The sequence below is a fragment of the Saimiri boliviensis genome, chromosome 6, assembly GCF_048565385.1.
Source record: "Saimiri boliviensis isolate mSaiBol1 chromosome 6, mSaiBol1.pri, whole genome shotgun sequence".
Taxonomy (NCBI): Eukaryota; Metazoa; Chordata; class Mammalia; order Primates; family Cebidae; genus Saimiri; species Saimiri boliviensis.
This window is the reverse complement of record NC_133454.1, coordinates 117,408,114-117,424,450: the sequence shown is the minus strand read 5'-3', so window position 1 is coordinate 117,424,450 and position 16,337 is coordinate 117,408,114. Positions and strand designations below refer to the sequence as shown.

Genomic DNA, 16,337 nt, shown 5'->3' with positions numbered 1-16,337 from the left:
AACCCTTTTTTTTTTTTAAGATGGAGTCTTGCCGGGTGCGGTGGCTCAAGCCTGTAATCCCAGCACTTTGGGAGGCCGAGGCGGGTGGATCACAAGGTCGAGAGATCGAGACCAACCTGGTCAACATGGTGAAACCCCGTCTCTACTAAAAATACAAAAAATTAGCTGGGCATGGTGGCGCGTGCCTGTAATCCCAGCTACTCAGGAAGCTGAGACAGGAGAATTGCCTGAACCCAGGAGGCGGAGGTTGCGGTGAGCCGAGATCGCACCATTGCACTCCAGCCTGGGTAACAAGAGCGAAACTCCATCTCAAAAAAAAAAAAAAAAAAAAAAAGATGGAGTCTTGCTCTGTCACCCAAGCTGGAGTGCAGTGGCATGATCTGGCTCACTGCAACCCCCGACTCCCAGGTTCAAGCGATTCTCCTGCCTCAGCCTCCCGAGTAGCTGAGATGACAGGCACACGCCACCACGCCCGGCTAATTTTTTGCATTCTTAGTAGAGACAGGGTTTCACTGTGTTAGCCAGGATAGTCTCAATCTTCTGACCTTGTGATCCGCCCGCCTCAGCCTCCCAAAATACTGGGATTACAGGTGTGAGCCACCACACCCAGCTGACACGAACCCTTTCTACCTTTTCTTCCACTACCTGTCCAGAGATAACTTGGAATCTGCAGGCCAAAAATTCTACTTAAGTTAGAATTTTAAAAGAAAGTAGTTTTATTCCCTTCTCTCTAAAAATACAAAAATTAGCCAGGTGTGGTGGCAGGCGCCTGAAGTCTCAGCTATTTGGGAGGCTAAGGCAGGCGAATCACTTGAACCAGGGAGGTAGAGGTTGCAGTGAGTCAATATTGTGCCACTGCACTCCAGGCTAGGCAACAGGAGCAAGACTCCGTCTCAAAAAAAATCAGAAAGGCAGAGGAGGGAAAAAAAAAAATCAGAAAATTCAGATAACAAAATATAAATGAAATTTACCACTTCCTCTCTTACCTGTGGCATGGAAGGCAAAGATGCCTTCCATTATGATTCATTTCTCTTCTTAAAATTAGGGTTTCAGACCAGGCATGGTGGCTCACGCCTGTAATCCCAGCACTTTGGGAGGCTGAGACAGGAGGATCACAAGGTCAGGAGTTTTGAGAATAGCCTAGCCAACACAGTGAAACCCCGTCTCTACTAAAAATACAAAAATTAGCCAGGCATGATGGTGCGCACCTGTAGGCCCAGGTACTCCGGAGGCCGAGGCAGAAGAATTGCTTGAACCCGGGAGGAGGAGGTTGTGGTGAGCCGAGATCACATCACTGAACTCCAGCCTGGGCAACAGAGTGAGACTCTGTCTCAAAAAAAAATAAATAAATAAATAAATAAAATTAGGGTTTCAGAAAGCCAAACAGCAGTATTAGAATAAAGTGATCGCCCAGAGAGTCTAAGAAATTGTTACGGTCCTAGAAAACATAAATCCTCTCTAGTCTCTGATTCAATGATTATTTAACTGTCAGTTTCCTACAGGTATCAAAGCCTAACATTTGGAATTTAGGCCTCAGTAATTTTGTTAACAAAAGCAAATTCTTGGTTTGTAGACAATATGTACCTTTTCTGTGTGTGGAAACAGTTTCCTTCTGTCACCCAGGCTGAAGTGCATGGTGTGATCTCGGCTCTCTGCAACCTACACCTCCCAGATTCAAGCAATTCTCCTGCCTCAGCCTCCCGAGCAGCTGGGATTACAGGAGTGCAGCACCACACCCAGCTAATTTTGTATTTTTAGTAGAGATGGGGTTTCACCATGTTGACCAGATTAGTCTCTAACTCCTGACCTCCTGGTGATCCACCCACCTTGCCCTCCCAAAGTGCTGGGATTATAGGTGTGAGCCACGACTCCTGGCCAATATGTACTATTAAACCAAACTTTTCCCTCAAAATTCCAAAGACTAGAGAAGATGGAAAATTATGCTACTTAAATTTTATCTATAGTAGGATATCATTTAGATACCATATATTATTTCAGATCATATTTTCCACAGGAAAATGTCACATAGACTAATATTGCCATAGTAACGCAGAGTCATGAAAGGCTATGCAATTTGGGGAGTACAAAACTGGGAATACACAAGAGATCACCGTCTGAGATGCTTGGGGGCTACACAATAGAGGGACAACGTAAGACCTAAGAATTTCTAACCAGAAGGATGTGCCACATATAGTAAGATGAAACCACAAGGATGAGTGTGGTTCATCAGAGTCAACAGTCGGAATCTACACTAGTGTCACAAAAGTATATAAGAATATGTATGCCAGCCAGGCGTGGTGGCTCATGCCTGTAATTCCAGAACTTTGGGAGGCCGAGGCAGGCGGATCATTTGAGGTCAGGAGTTCGAGACCAGCCTGGCCAACAAGGCAAAACCCTGTCTCTACTAAAAATACAAACAAATGAGCAGGACGCAGTCACACTCGCCTGTAATTCCAGCTACTCAGCAGGATGAGGCATGAGACTAGCTTGAACCCGGGAGGCAGAGGTTGCAGTGAGCCAAGATCACAGCAACCTGGGCAACAGAGCCAGATTCCAACTCAAAAATAAAAATAAAGTAAAATAAAAATAAAGAATATGGGCCGGGTGCGGTGGCTCAAGCCTGTAATCCCAGCACTTTGGGAGGCCGAGGTGGGTGGATCACAAGGTCAAGAGATCGAGACCATCCTGGTCAACATGGTGAAACCCTGTCTCTACTAAAAATACAAAAAATTAGCTGGGCATGGTGGCGCGTGCCTGTAATCCCAGCTACTCAGGAGGCTGAGGCAGGAGAATTGCCTGAACAGGAGGCGGAGGTTGCAGTGAGCCAAGATCATGCCATTGCACTCCAGCCTGGGTAACAAGAGCGAAACTCGGTCTCATAAAAATAAATAAATAAATAAATAAAAAATAAAGAATATGTATGCCATAGTGAGGCAAATGGAAATATGTATATGTAAACCAAACAATACAGGATATATGTTTTGAAGGCTTTAATAAGGTTTAACACAGGTATCTCCTTAAATAGGTGGACATCAGCAGTACCAAGGACAACACAACTATTTTTTGTTGAAGTAAGTGGTGTAATAGTACAATAAAGTAAATCTAAATATACACAATAATGGAATAATCCACACGTCAAGGTATGGGAGAAAAAGCCAAGAAGTTTAACGTGGGTGTTTATCATTATATACCAAGGTAGCAAAATACACGGCAACATAATTTAGTAAACATTATTTAAGTTTATAGAATGGGTGATAATGAGCATTCTGCAGATACTGGATCCAGGACAGAGGGATACTGAAATAAAAAGATGATAGGCAAATGTAAGATCAACTTGGTCAAGATGGCATTAACCAGGAAGTGAAGAATCCAAGGCAGAAAAATAGTCCAGAGTATAACATATTTGTGATCCTACAACTGCCTTAACAACTTTTAGCAACTTTCTTACTTATTTCAGTGTTTCATTCGGCCAAGTGGGTAAAACACTTTCCACCTCCCTGCCCCCAAAAGAAATTTACATAGGTAAAATACTGGCAAACGCATTCGAGCTCCACTTTTTTAAAAAGTACAAAGTACTAAAAGCATGGAGCACTCGGCTGGTGGCGGTAGGAGGAGGAAGCGGACGGGTGGGAGAGTACAGGTAACAGGATGAAGCTTGAGCCAAAGTTAAGTATCGGCAGAGTGGAGCGAGGGACTCGAACCGCAGAGCGGCAAAAGGGAAACAGCACCCGGTCCCCACCACCGGGCAGGGGCAAGGAGATCTCCCGCTGGGGCAGGGCTGACGACCGCTGAAACCGAGAAGAAGGAATCCACGGCGGCCAGGCCCACCGAGGTTGAGGGAGCGGGCTGCAGGGACCGCAGAACCGGGGGGCGCAGGGCCGGGGGCGGAAGGGGCGGCGGCTGGGCGCCAGTCGCCGAAGACCTTGGTCTGGAGCTGAGTGGCCGGCTCCAACCCATTCCGAACCCTGGCGGTCGTGGATACTCGGCCTCTACTCGTCGTCCGTTTCCGGGGCCCACGGATCCCGCCGCAGTTGAAAAACTCGGCCCGGAGGAGAAACGGGGCCTTAACCCCCTCCCCGTCGTCGGTCCCCCTTCCCTAGAGGTCACCCTCCCCTCCCACCTCACTGGTCCAGCACTTCCGGTTCCGCAGGGACCGGCGTCCTCGGCACTCACCCCAGAGCTCCGTGCCCGTCACCACAGCCGTCGTTCTCACCGCCGCCTCCCGGCAGCGCCGTCCGGCCTCTGGGAAGAAGCGCGCGGCCCCCGCACGCTCCACGCCCGCTCCGCTGCCGCGCGCCCCCGGCAGGCGACGCTCGTCTTGGAGCCGGAGCGCGGCCGTTGCCCTCAGTGTCGGGTCTCGAACCCTTCCAGCGTTCCCATTGGCTCCCTGGTCCGGGCTCGCGCGACGTCTCGCGCGGTGCACGTTTCTCTCATTCATGCGGCTCGCGCCGCCGCGCCCACCCCCGCTCACTCTCCCATTCACCCATAGCCCCCACCCCCATGCCGATCTCGGGCGTGCGCGCGAACCCCCCGCGACCGCGACGACCTCGCGGTCTGATTGGCTGTACCAACACAGCGTGGTACGCACGCGAGAAGACCAGAGCGCGCACGTAAGGCCGTGGGGTGGCGGAGACGACGAGGAGAGGCGGATTGGCCTACTGCGCAGGAGTCAGGAATGAGGAAATGGCCAGGCGAGTCTTCCCTTCTCCTGTGTCCTGGTGTTTTCCTTCTGATTCAAGCAAAAACTCTCGGAAATAAGAAAAGAATTATGTGTATGTACTGGAAGTACTCAAAAGCAAGCAGGTACCCTCTCGAATTCAGCAACCCCTTTCGCCATGAGGTGGTACAGTCCAGACAGGCTTCCAGCGCAGCCAATTACCGACGAATCTCGCCGCTTCCTGCTTCAGCCCCTTCGCGGATTGGCCAACCGTTTGGTGACTAGTCCTCCTTTCCCACCTCCTTTTTTTTTGTTTTTTTTTAAATGGCGAAAACTTTATTTAAACAATTTCGCTGGAGAAATGTTCAGTCTGGCGAGGTCGCTGGTCCCGGCAGAATACTGGGTGATGGAATGGTCTGGGCTGTGGCTCCCACGGAAGGAGACGCCTGGACTTGAAGAGCCAGTGTGGGGCGAGGCTCCTGCCAAGTGCCGGGGAGGGACAGGAAGAAGAGCCGTAGCCCTGACCGTGAGAGGGAAGCCTTAGGAACGCGCGACCTGAGGCGGTGGCGACCCCTCCACCCCCGGAGTGCGAGCTGGGAAGAGCTGGGAAGTGGATTCCCTTCATTCCTTTAGTTTCCCACTCCCATACCTGGGATGGGCGCCCGTATCCCTCACTTCACCCAATCCGAGAGTACAAAGTTAAAAGTAAAAGGTTCTCTAGAATAGCTCCTGTCCCCAGCGAGCTAACTCTGCATAGGTCACTGTGCTACACTTTGCCCTACTTAGCCCAAGACAGCTGTGAACGCAATAGCAATGCCACGTGTTCTCTCCCCATTCAGCTCGAGGCCATTTCTTTTTTGGAAAGTAACTCTGGCTATTACATAATGGCCCCTCAAAAAGGTGTCTCGGGAGCCACTTCCCTGAAGCTGAAGCCTTTCACCTCTAAAATCCTGAGGCTTGTCCTCGGGTTTGGTCTCAAATGTTGCCGGCTTTACTGTGGTTCTGGCACTTTAGCATTAGACAGCAAGGTAAAGAACTACCTTCGCCTGTTTTCTGGAGTCTAGTCTAGTTCCTTCTTTGACACAGCATATATTATCAGTCCTAGTTAATTCTTGTTAGCGGCATCAATCCAGCATTTATTGCAACACTCTTGAGAGTTCTTTCTAACGACTTTGTATTTTTTTTTTTTTTAAGAGACGGGATCTCGCTATGTTGCCCAGGCTGGAGTGCAGTGGCTATTCACAGGCACAGGCCCACTACTGATCAGAAGGGGAGTTTTGACCTGCTCTGATTCTAACCTCCTTAGGCAACCTGGTGGTCCCTCGCTCCCGGGAGGTCACCATATTGATGCCAAACTTAATGCAGACACCCAATCGGCATAGCACACTACAAACCCAAAACTCTTGGGCTCAAGCGATCCTCCTACCTCAGCCTCCCAAGTAACTCGGACTACAGCCAGGCGCCACCACACCCGGCACAACTTTGTATTTTTAAAACTCTTTAGATTTGGCCGGGTGCGGTGGCTCACGCCTGTAATCTTAGCACTTTGGGAGACCAAGGCGAGCAGATCACGAGGTTGGGAGTTCGAGACCAGCTTGGCCAACATGGTGAAAACCCATGTCTACTAAAAATACAAAAATTAGCAGGGCGTGATGGCGGGCGCCTGTAATTGTAGCTACTTGGGAGGCTGAGGTGGGAGAATTGCTTGAACCCAGGAGGCAGAGGTTGCAGTGATCCGAAATTGTGCCACTGCACTCTGGCCTGGGCAACAGAAAAAGACTCCGTCAAAAAAAGAACACCTCTTTAGACCATAAGAAAGGCAAATCCAAGGCATTGTTGATGATACAATATTGGGATTTTATTTTTTGAGAGGGAGTCTTGCTCTGTTACCCATGCTGGAGTACAGCAGCCGGATATCAGCTCAGGCAACCTCCTTCTCACAGGTTCAAGCGATTCTCACGCCTCAGCCTCCCACGTAGTTGAGATCACAGGCATGCACCATTGCATCTGGCTAATTTTTGTATTTTTAGTAGAGATGGGGTTTCGCCATGTTGGCCAGAGTGGTCTGGAACTCCTAACCTCAAATGATCCTCCTGCCTCAACCTCCCGAAGTGCTGGGATTACAGGCATGAGCCACGGTGCCCATCCTGATACTGGTATTTTCTGTCTGTAAATCATGTTTCTTTAAGATGAAGTCAGATTTCATTTTTCTGTTGCATATTTTTCTTTGATTTTAGGACTTCCTGATTTCCTCCACTTCACAAATTAGGCATTTTTATTTTCCTTTCAGCTGTCTAATAACTTGTAAACAGTGGTGTCTCTTAGCTAAACAGTGCTAAATGGGGGAAAAAAAAATCAGTCTTCCACCATCCAACCAAGCAGACTATCCTCTCCTGGGATACTAGCCTGATTGCCAAGCTCTTTCTTAGGTGGACAAACACTAATAGAGGTATAATCACTATCCCAAAGTTGAGAGAGAAAGATTCCACTGGTCCAGTTTTCCTTGGGATCACTCAAAGTATTTCTTGGAAAGAACATTTAATAGAACATAAGGTTTAAAGTGCCAGCTACTTCTGAAAAGTATCCAGAGTAAAATCTAGGCTAAAACAGCGAGATATCCAGACAACCCAAAGTTCGAATTACTTTAATATGTTTATCGATTAATACCTTAGAGGTTTTTTGTTTTGTTTTTGTTGGTGGCTTTTTGTTTTGGTGACAGAGTCTCCCTGTGTCATCCAGGCTGGAGTGCAGTGGTGTGATCTTGGCTCACTGCAACCTGGGCTCAAGTGACTCTCCTTCCTCAGCCTCCTGAGTAGCTGGGATTATAGGCATGCATCACCACACACAGCTAATTTTTTTATTTTTAGTAGAGACAGGGTTTCGTCATGTTGGCCAGGCTGGTCTCGAACTCCTGAGCTCAGGTGATCCACCTGCTTTGGTCTCCTGAAGTGCTGGAATTACTGGCATGAGCCACCACACCTGGCCTGTTTTGTTTTTCTTTTTTCTTTTTTTTTTTTGAGGAGGAGTTTCGCTCTTGTTACCCAGGCTCGAGTGCAATGGCGCGATCTCAGCTCACTGCAACCTCCGCCTCCTGGGTTCAGGCAATTCTCCTGCCTCGGCCTCCTCAGTAGCTGGGATTACAGGCACACGCCACCATGCCCAGCTAATTTTTTGTATTTTTAGTAGAGACGGGGTTTCACCATGTTGACCAGGATGGTCTCGATCTCTTCACCTCGCAATCCACCCGCCTCAACCTCCCAAAGTGCTGGGATTACAGGCGTGAGCCACCGCGCCTGGCTTGTTTTTCTTTTTTGAGACAGAGTCTGGCTCTGTCATCCAGGCTGGAGTGCAGTGGAGCTATCTCAGCTGACTGCAACCTCCCACTTCCATTCTCAAGCAATCCTCTGGCCATTATGTAATAGCCAGAGTTACTTTCCAGAAAAAAGAATGGCCTCGACCTCAGCTTTGTGAGTAGCTAGGACTACAGGTGTGTGCCACCATGGTTTGCTAATTTTTAAAAATTTTTGTTTAGATGAGGTCTCACTATATATTGCCCAGGCTGGTTTCGAACTGCTAGGTTAAAGCAATCCTCTTACCTCAGTCTTCCAAAGTGCTAGGATTACAGGCATGAGCCACTGCACCTGGCCCTTTATAGTTCTTCTAGTGTAGCTTATCTACACTTCTTCAAATTGTCTTCACTTGCATTTTCTCACACCTATAGATGGCAAACCACTGTGTCATTTTTAGTTCAACTCACTAGTAAACATGCAAACAAGAACAAAATGCTGGCTGGGGTTTGTTTAGAAGCAATCAGAGAGGAATGTCCTGCCTTTCAGCAACAAACAAACCAACAACCTTGTTATGTATGCTTGTTTTTGTTGAGACAGGGGTTCATTCTTGTCACCCAGGCTGGAGTGCAGTGGCACAACCTAGGATCACTGCAACCTCTGCCTCCTGGGTTCAAGCAATTCTTCTGCCTCAGCCTCTGGAGTAGCTGGGATTAAAGGTTCCAGCCACCACGCCTGGCTAATTTTTGTATTTTTAGCAGAGATGGGGTTTTACCACGTTGGCCATGCTGGTCTTGAACTCCTGACCTCAAGTGATCTGCCCCTCTCAGCCTCCAAAAGTGCTGGGATTATAAGCATGAACCACCCCACTCGACTTTTTTTTTTTTTTTTTTTTGAGATGGAGGCTTGCTTTGTCGCCCAGGCTGGCTATGCAGTGGTGCGATCGCAGCTCATTGCAACCTCCACCTCCCAGGTTCAAACAATTCTCGTACCTCAGCCTCCTGAGTAGCTGGGACCACAGGTGCATGCCACCACACCCAGCTAATTTTTGTATTTTTAGTAGAGATGGGGTTTCACCGTGTTCATCAGGCTGGTCTTGAACTCCTGATCTCAAGTGATCCACCCATCTAAGCCTCCCAAAATGCTGGGATCACAGACATGAGCCACCACACCTGGCTGAGACCCCCATCTCTTAAAAAAGAAAAAACAAAATCCTTTTTGAGACACAGTGTCGTTCTGTCACCCAGGATGGAGTGCAGTGATGCAATCTCAGCTTACTGCAATCTCCATCTCTCAGGGTCAAGCGACTCTTGGCCTCCTGAGTGGCTGGGGTTACAGGTGTGGTCACCACGCACTGCGCCTGGGCCAAAAATTCCATTCTTCACCCTGATTTACAAAAGCCCTACATTATCTGGTCCTTGCTGCCCGCTCCAGCCTGTTTTACAGTCTCCCTTAGTTCACTATGCTTCAACCACATTGGATTTTCTCTTCACCAAACTCATCAAGCTTGTTCCTTTATTAGGGTTTTGCAGGGTTTTTTTCACCAGGAAGGTTTTGCCCCAGACTTCACACAGCCATTCAAGTCTTAGCCCAAAATGTGTGCTCAGGAAGGGCATTTCCTAACCACTCAATCTAAAGTAGCCTCCATTCACTCTGTCTCATATCCCCCAAATTGAAGCCTCTGTAGAGCACTTGCCTTTTTAATTCTATAATGTAAGCTCCATAAAACTTTTTTCCTGACAAACAGTAGGTGCTCAGCAAATATTTATGGAAAGAAGGAATGGATGGATAGCATCAGATACTTACTAAGTAATCCAAGTCTGAACCAGGGACACCAAACAATTATTTGCAAGAGATCAAAAAGAATGGGCTTTCCCAGCTTCGTACCACCTGAAAGCTCAAGTTACACTTTGACTTAGGGCCTAGTTTTAATCAAATAGACAAGAAGGATAGCTGTACTGGAGAGAAAATGAGCTATTTCTGGAAAATAATTAGATATGAAATCTTATTCCAAGATTATCAACAGCCTCTAACTCCCCACGGTAAATCCAGCACTGACAGCAGATTTACCATGTACCTAAGTGCCAAGGCAAGGGCAACTATCATAAGAACTCACTTGGCTCACAGGTAGGTTTCTTGGTTTTGCCCTCCTCTAAGCATTTTAGCAATAAATCATTTCAACAATGTTTCTATAGTGCTTAGGGGGAAAAAATTAATTACACCAACTTCTATGATATGGCAAAAATATTTATTAATTTTTCTAAGTTTGAACTTTATCGGAAAGAGTCCCTCTAATTCACACTTTCATTTTATATAAATGAGTAAGTACCATATGTGGAGTAGAAAGCAGTGATGTTTAAAAACCACATAGTAACACAGTAAAGAAATGTAATTCTCCAGGGTCTTGAAGAATTCAAAGTGGTATCTGAGGTGATCTAAGAAACCAATTACAGTCTCACGGTTTTCCTTTTGGTTCAAGATTAGAAGAGTCAGTTTACCACTACCTGTTTTTAGAGGTAGAATATATACTTTCTACTAGTCCACAGTTTACTGGTCAGGTGGCCCCAGGAGTCTCTCAGCTCATCTGCCTTTAGGATGGCCATATCTCTAAGTCCCAGGCAGCAAGGCTTCCTGTGGATCTCTACTTCAGATCCATGAAGCGGATGTCCATGATGAGAAGGAAGTTCTTAGGCAGTGGGCGGGGGGCTGGAGACAGAACAGTAAACACCTGATGCTCCAGGTCCACACTGGTTACCACAATGAAGCCAGCTACACTTGTCTCGGACAGGTTCTCCTCCGTCCCCTCGGCAGTGCTGACACTCAGTAGGTGGTGCACCATATCTCGGCCAGGAGTGACAGGTACTAGCTTGAGCTGATTATCCTCCTGAGACATGCCCAAAGGTAAACAGGAGTCTGGGATGGTGGGTGCCCCAACTTTGTAGATTTTCACATCTGAAAATTTCACATTGAAGGCATGGGGATAGAAACAGCCTCGGAATCCATAAAAATACTCACGGATACGCTCATCTCTGCATTCCCGCCGGAAGTCCTTGGAGCGCTCCACCACACCCCCAGATTTAGGGAGCAGCACAGTGCGTACAAAGTGGGGGAGGTCCCGTTTCAGTTCATTGTACAGTCGTTCTTGATCCAGAACCACAACGACATCCACCTCAAAAGCTGAGGCTGCATGCACCAGAGCCTGGTAACCAGAGCCCTTGACCCAGCCACAGGTGTTAATGACACAGCCACTCACAGATGCCCTTCTGTTCACTTCACACCTTTGGTTGAACACATCTGCTAAACGAGATGTAATCTGCAAAAGAGAAGATCCAGGTAAGAACAAAACCACCCAAACCCATGGCTACTTTGTTCCTCTTTAGAATAAGTGCTATTAGATTTAAGAAAAATGACTTTTTTCTTTTTTTTTTTTTTTTTGAGAAGTCTCACTCTGTCGCCCAGGCTGGAGTGCAGTGGCACAATCTCAGCTCACGCAAACTCCGCCTCCTGGGTTCAAATGATTCTCCTACCTTAGCCTCCTGAGTAGCCGGGATTACAGGCGCCTGCCACCACACCCAGCTATTTTTGTATTTTTAGTAGAGATGAGGGTTCCACATGTTGGCCAGGCTGATCTCGAACTCCTGACCTCAGGTAATCCACTAGGCTCGGCCTCCCAAAGTGCTGGGATTACAGGCATGAGTCACTGCACCCAGCTTAAAAAATGACATTTTCAATGTTTGTAGTTTTGACCCCATAATATGGATTTAATTTTTATGTTGCTACTTCTGCTTCCTGTTTTACACCCTAGGTGGAAATCTAACAAATTACAAAGAATAGATCCACAGAAATGTTTAACAATCTGAGACTGACTTATATTTGGAACTGCCTTTTCTGAAATAATGCAGCAGAAACAACAGCTGAGAAAATGCAGCTTTAACTAGTAAGCTTCCCCACAGTTTCCTACACTGACAGCAACCCTTCCCTCCACCCAATCTTTCTCTGGCTCTGACCTTATTATAAAGCTTGATGTTGGTGCCAGGAGTGGTGGAACCAAAATGATACACGAGAGGAGCCTGTATAGAGAAACCCTCTTCCACATCTGCAGGCCGCTCAATGTAGAGGGCCCCCATGGTACCAGGGATGGACACGGAACCCTGGCCCACATCCAGCTCCACGTAAGTGGGACGGCGGCCCAAACGCACTGCATAGTTGAGCAGAAGGCGACACACTGTAGACTTGCCCACATCAGTGGGGCCCACTACCATCACTCGGGGGCCTCTCTCTTCTTCCTTTTCTGCTTGCCTCCGCATCTGTTCCAAGGCTGTGTGAGTGTTAAGGTAAAGCAGCATAGGAGTGTCTTTGGAGACATAAGCCACCTCAGTGCGGCCGCTCAGTTGCACAGAACAGCCATGCCAAGTGAAAACAGCCACCTTGGCGCCAGCATCAAAGGTGAATTTCTTGTTTCGGGTCAGCTCTGTGCCAAAGATCTCTGCCATGCCAGTCAACAACTCCAACTGAACTGACTGAGATGCCTCCACCTCAAAGCGAAGTTCTGTTTCTCGCTCTAGTTCGAATTTAGTGGTTGGCTTCTTATCATCATTAGCCTCTTCCCCCATCTCTTCCGTGTAGCTGCTGCACCTAGAACACAAATTAAGTATCAGACCTAATTATAAGTGAGTCCTCTGTTAAAAATCATCCAATGTGGCCAGGTGTAGTGGCTCACACCTGTATTCACAGCACTTTGGGAAGCCAAGGTGGCTGGATCACTTAAGGTCGGGAGTTCCAGACTAGCCTGGCCAACATGGTGAAACCCCATCTCTACTAAAAATTAAAAAAAAAAAATTCTTAATTAGCCAGGCATGGTGGTGGGTGCCTGTAATCCCAGCTCTTTAGGAAGCCAAGGCAGAAGAATCACTTGAACCCAGGAGGCAAAGGTTGCAGTGAGCCGAGACTGTGCCACTGCACTGCAGCCTGGGCAACAGAGCAAGACTCTCTCTCAAAAATAAATAAATAAATAAATAAATCATGCAATGGGCAGGGCACAGTGTCTCAGGCCTGTAATCCTAGCACTTTGGGAGGCTGAGTTGGGTGGATTCCTTGAGATCAGCAGTACAAGACCAGCCTGGGCAATATGGTGAAACCCCGTCTCTACAAAAAAGGCAAAAAATGGCCAGGCCTGGTGGCTCACACCTGTAATCCCAGCACTTTGGGAGGCCAAAGCGGGTGGATCACCTGAGGTCAGGAGTTCGAGACCAGGAGCTTGGCCAACATGGTGAAATCTCGTTTTTACTAAATAATAGAAAAGTTAGCCAGGCATGGTGGCAAGCACCTGTAGTCCCGGCTACTTGGGAGGCTGAGGCAGGAGAATCGCTTGAACCCAGGAGGCGGAGGTTACAGGGTTGTAGTCACCCGGTATCCCACCACTGCACTCCCGCCTGGGCAACAGAGCGGGACTCTGTCTCAAAATAATAAAAAAAAAAAAAAAAAAAAAAGGGAAACAAACCAAAAAAACGAAACCATGCAATGAATATTTCCCCTTACCTTGCTTTAATTCTCTCCATATTTCTTATCACCATCTGTCTCACTATATATTGTGTTTTCCCCCAGCCCCACCCCAGAATGTAAGACTTTACCCCCTCCATCACTCTATTGGTAAACTCCTGACTTGAAAATGTAACAGATGTCCACACTCCAGCCATCTTAGTCAACAGGAAAGGGTGTCTGCAATACGGATGCAAAGCAGAGGACATCAGGTTTGAACGCAGAAAACAGCATAAGCCTCGACTCTGCAACTACTAGTGGTATATCTTTAGAGAATCACTTAACTTCTCTGAACCTCTGAAGCTATAGACTGGAAGCACTTACACTTCCTCAAGTACAGGGTTATTGGGGTTTATAGGAATTGTGGGAGGAAAAAAAAAGCACTTCGTAAACTAGAAAACGCCAAGGAAATGATACGAATTATTTCTGATTCTGGACCGCAGCTCTAGGTTCAGCATTTGTCCCAACCTCCCCAGACACCAAAACCTCCTTAGACCCCAAGAAGGCGACAGTTGCGTTCCTGCCCTTTTTTAACTCACCAGGAGCCCAACAGGCAAACCCAGAACGTCCTGCCGTGCAGAACTTAAACCAAACTACAAGCGGTTCTTCTCCGTACCCACGCCGGAAACAAACGCAGTTCCGCACTCGCGCTGTGAAACGACACGCGATAGCGCGCTGCCCCTTGGGACGTGTAGTTTTCCGGAACAACCGGGAGCGCGGGGGCGCTCTCTCGGCCGCTCGGCCTTCCGGGAGTTGCAGTCAAAGGATTGTTTTGAATGTGACGCCAAAGGTGGGAGGGGCGGCGGCCGACTTTGTTCGTGAAGCCGGCGGGAGGGGTGAGGGGGCGTGACGGTTGCGCCCCCGCGTTGGGCGGAGACAGAGCCGGGGAGCCGGCTTCGGCAGTGAGCGTCAAGCGGCGGGATCTCGCCCCAGAGTTCCTGCTCCCCTGCAGCCCAGGACAGGGAAGGGCGGCCCGGAAGAGAGGGGCACTCACCATCTGGGTCCCGCGAAGGCCTGCTTGCCTGGACAAGCCACGAAGCACAAAGTCTTGTTTGGGCACGGGGAAACCTAGGGGTGGGGAAAGCGGAGGAAAACAGCCGGACAGAGGCTGCACGGGGCTGGCATTTCCCACCTGACACAGCGCTTGTCACATGGAAGGCATTTAAACATTTTTTTCTTTAATAAATAAGAATCCGATGATTTCTTCCAGCTGCAAGTCAGTCATTACCCAACAATCTCTCTCCCACAAAACGAGGATTTTCGTTGGAGACTCATTTGCCTCCATAAATCCCTGACGGTTACAGAAGGTCAGTCATTTACTCCGCAGCCAACAGGTTCCACCACGTCTATAATCCTCTTTTTACTAAACTAGGCTTTGGAATCTTGTATTATTTTCTATACTGCTTACATCACTGTGTGACTTTGAGCAAATTACAGGCTTCATCTCACTGAGATCGTTGTTTTCTTTTTGTTTTAGAGACAGGGCCTCGCTCTCTCGCCCAGGCTGGAGTACAGTGCGACGAACATGGCTCACTGCAGCCTCGACCTCCTGGGCTCAAGCCTGACATCGTTTTTTGTCTGCAAAGTGGGGATAACAACAGTGCCCAACCTCTTAAAGTTGTTTTGACCATTGCAGGATTGTGCCTGTAAAGTACCAACTATAATGCCTGTAATACAGAAAAAAATGCGATCTTGGCTTTTACGTTATTTTTATTTTATTTTATTTTATTATATTATTATTATTATTATTTTTTGAGACGGAGTTTCGCTCTTGTTACCCAGGCTGGAGTGCAATGGTGCGATCTCGGCTCACTGCAACCTCCACCTCCTGGGTTCAGGCAATTCTCCTGCCTCAGCCTCCTGAGTAGCTGGGATTACAGGCATGTGCCACCATGCCCAGCTAATTTTTTTTTGTATTTTTAGTAGAGACGGGGTTTCACCATGTTGACCAGGATGGTCTCGATCTCTTGACCTCGTGATCCACCCGTCTCGGCCTCCCAAAGTGATGGGATTACAGGCTTGAGCCACCGAGCCCGGCCTTTTACGTTATTTTTTATAGGCTAGGGGGAAGGGGCTATAATACCATTCATTGGTGCAATACTTAAGGGTTTTCAAACCCTTTCAGGTATCTTCTTTCACAGCCACCCTGTAAAGTCAGCTTTCTTGTATACAATTTCAGACGGGGGAGGAGACTAAGATAGGTGCAGGGATTGGCCAAACATTCAGTCATTAGTAGAGCTAGGACTCAAACCCAGAGTTTCTGAGTCTGAGTCCAGTTATAATAATAGCAAACAAAAAAAAAAAAAAAAAAGGAAAAGAATAGTAAACATTTAGGCTGGGCATGGTGGCTCACACCTGTAATCCTAGAGTGAGACTCTGTCTCACAAAAACACACACACACATTTATTATTGTTAGACCTTTTTCGGGTGTAAATTCATTTAATCATCACCAGAATCCTATGCAGTAGGTACTGCAATTGTCATCTCCACTTTACAGGTGAGTACTTTTTTCAGTCCGTCTCATGTAGTTAATTGATATTGAGGAGACTGGGAAGATTTTTCTGGTTCGCCAGGAAGATTTTCTTCTGCTGGCCCTACTTAGCGGCACTCCCCAAGCAGTGCTATCCTCACGTCACTTCTGAGTTTTCTTTGATGGTTTGCTTTAATTATTTCATTCGTTCAACATGTATGCATTAGGTTTTGTTGTTGTTGTTGTTGTTGTTGTTTGAGATGGAGTTTTGCTCTGTTGCCCAGCCTAGAGTGCTGTGGCACCATCTCGGCTCACTGCAATTCCGCCTCCAGGGTTCAAGCGATTCTCCTGCCTCCGCCTCCCGAGTAGCGGGATGATAGGTGTG

The 16,337-nt window shown here is 47.7% G+C and overlaps 2 protein-coding genes across 3 annotated transcripts in view; both read right to left on the bottom strand.

Moving 5' to 3' along the window:
* ZDHHC5 (zDHHC palmitoyltransferase 5) overlaps positions 1-4,522 on the bottom strand; it is a 35,344-nt gene extending 30,822 nt beyond the window's left edge. Inside the window, exons 1-2 of one of the 2 annotated variants that reach the window (XM_074401487.1) lie at positions 4,174-4,522; positions 1,209-1,326 (exon numbers count right to left, since the gene is read on the bottom strand). The gene's annotated coding sequence lies outside the window, so the exon portion shown is untranslated. The remainder of the gene's footprint in view (positions 1-1,208; positions 1,327-4,173) is intronic. The other variant, XM_003920134.4, reaches the window with a different exon arrangement.
* A 5,632-nt stretch (positions 4,523-10,154) lies between these two features.
* On the bottom strand, positions 10,155-14,135 carry CLP1 (cleavage factor polyribonucleotide kinase subunit 1). The gene is made up of 3 exons (XM_010334746.3): positions 14,022-14,135; positions 11,952-12,579; positions 10,155-11,257 (listed from the first exon to the last, which is right to left on the bottom strand). The coding sequence occupies exons 2-3, from the start codon at positions 12,555-12,557 to the stop codon at positions 10,586-10,588; spliced, it is 1,278 nt and encodes a 425-aa protein (XP_010333048.1). The 5' UTR covers positions 12,558-12,579; positions 14,022-14,135; the 3' UTR covers positions 10,155-10,585.
* Positions 14,136-16,337: the final 2,202 nt, after the last annotated feature.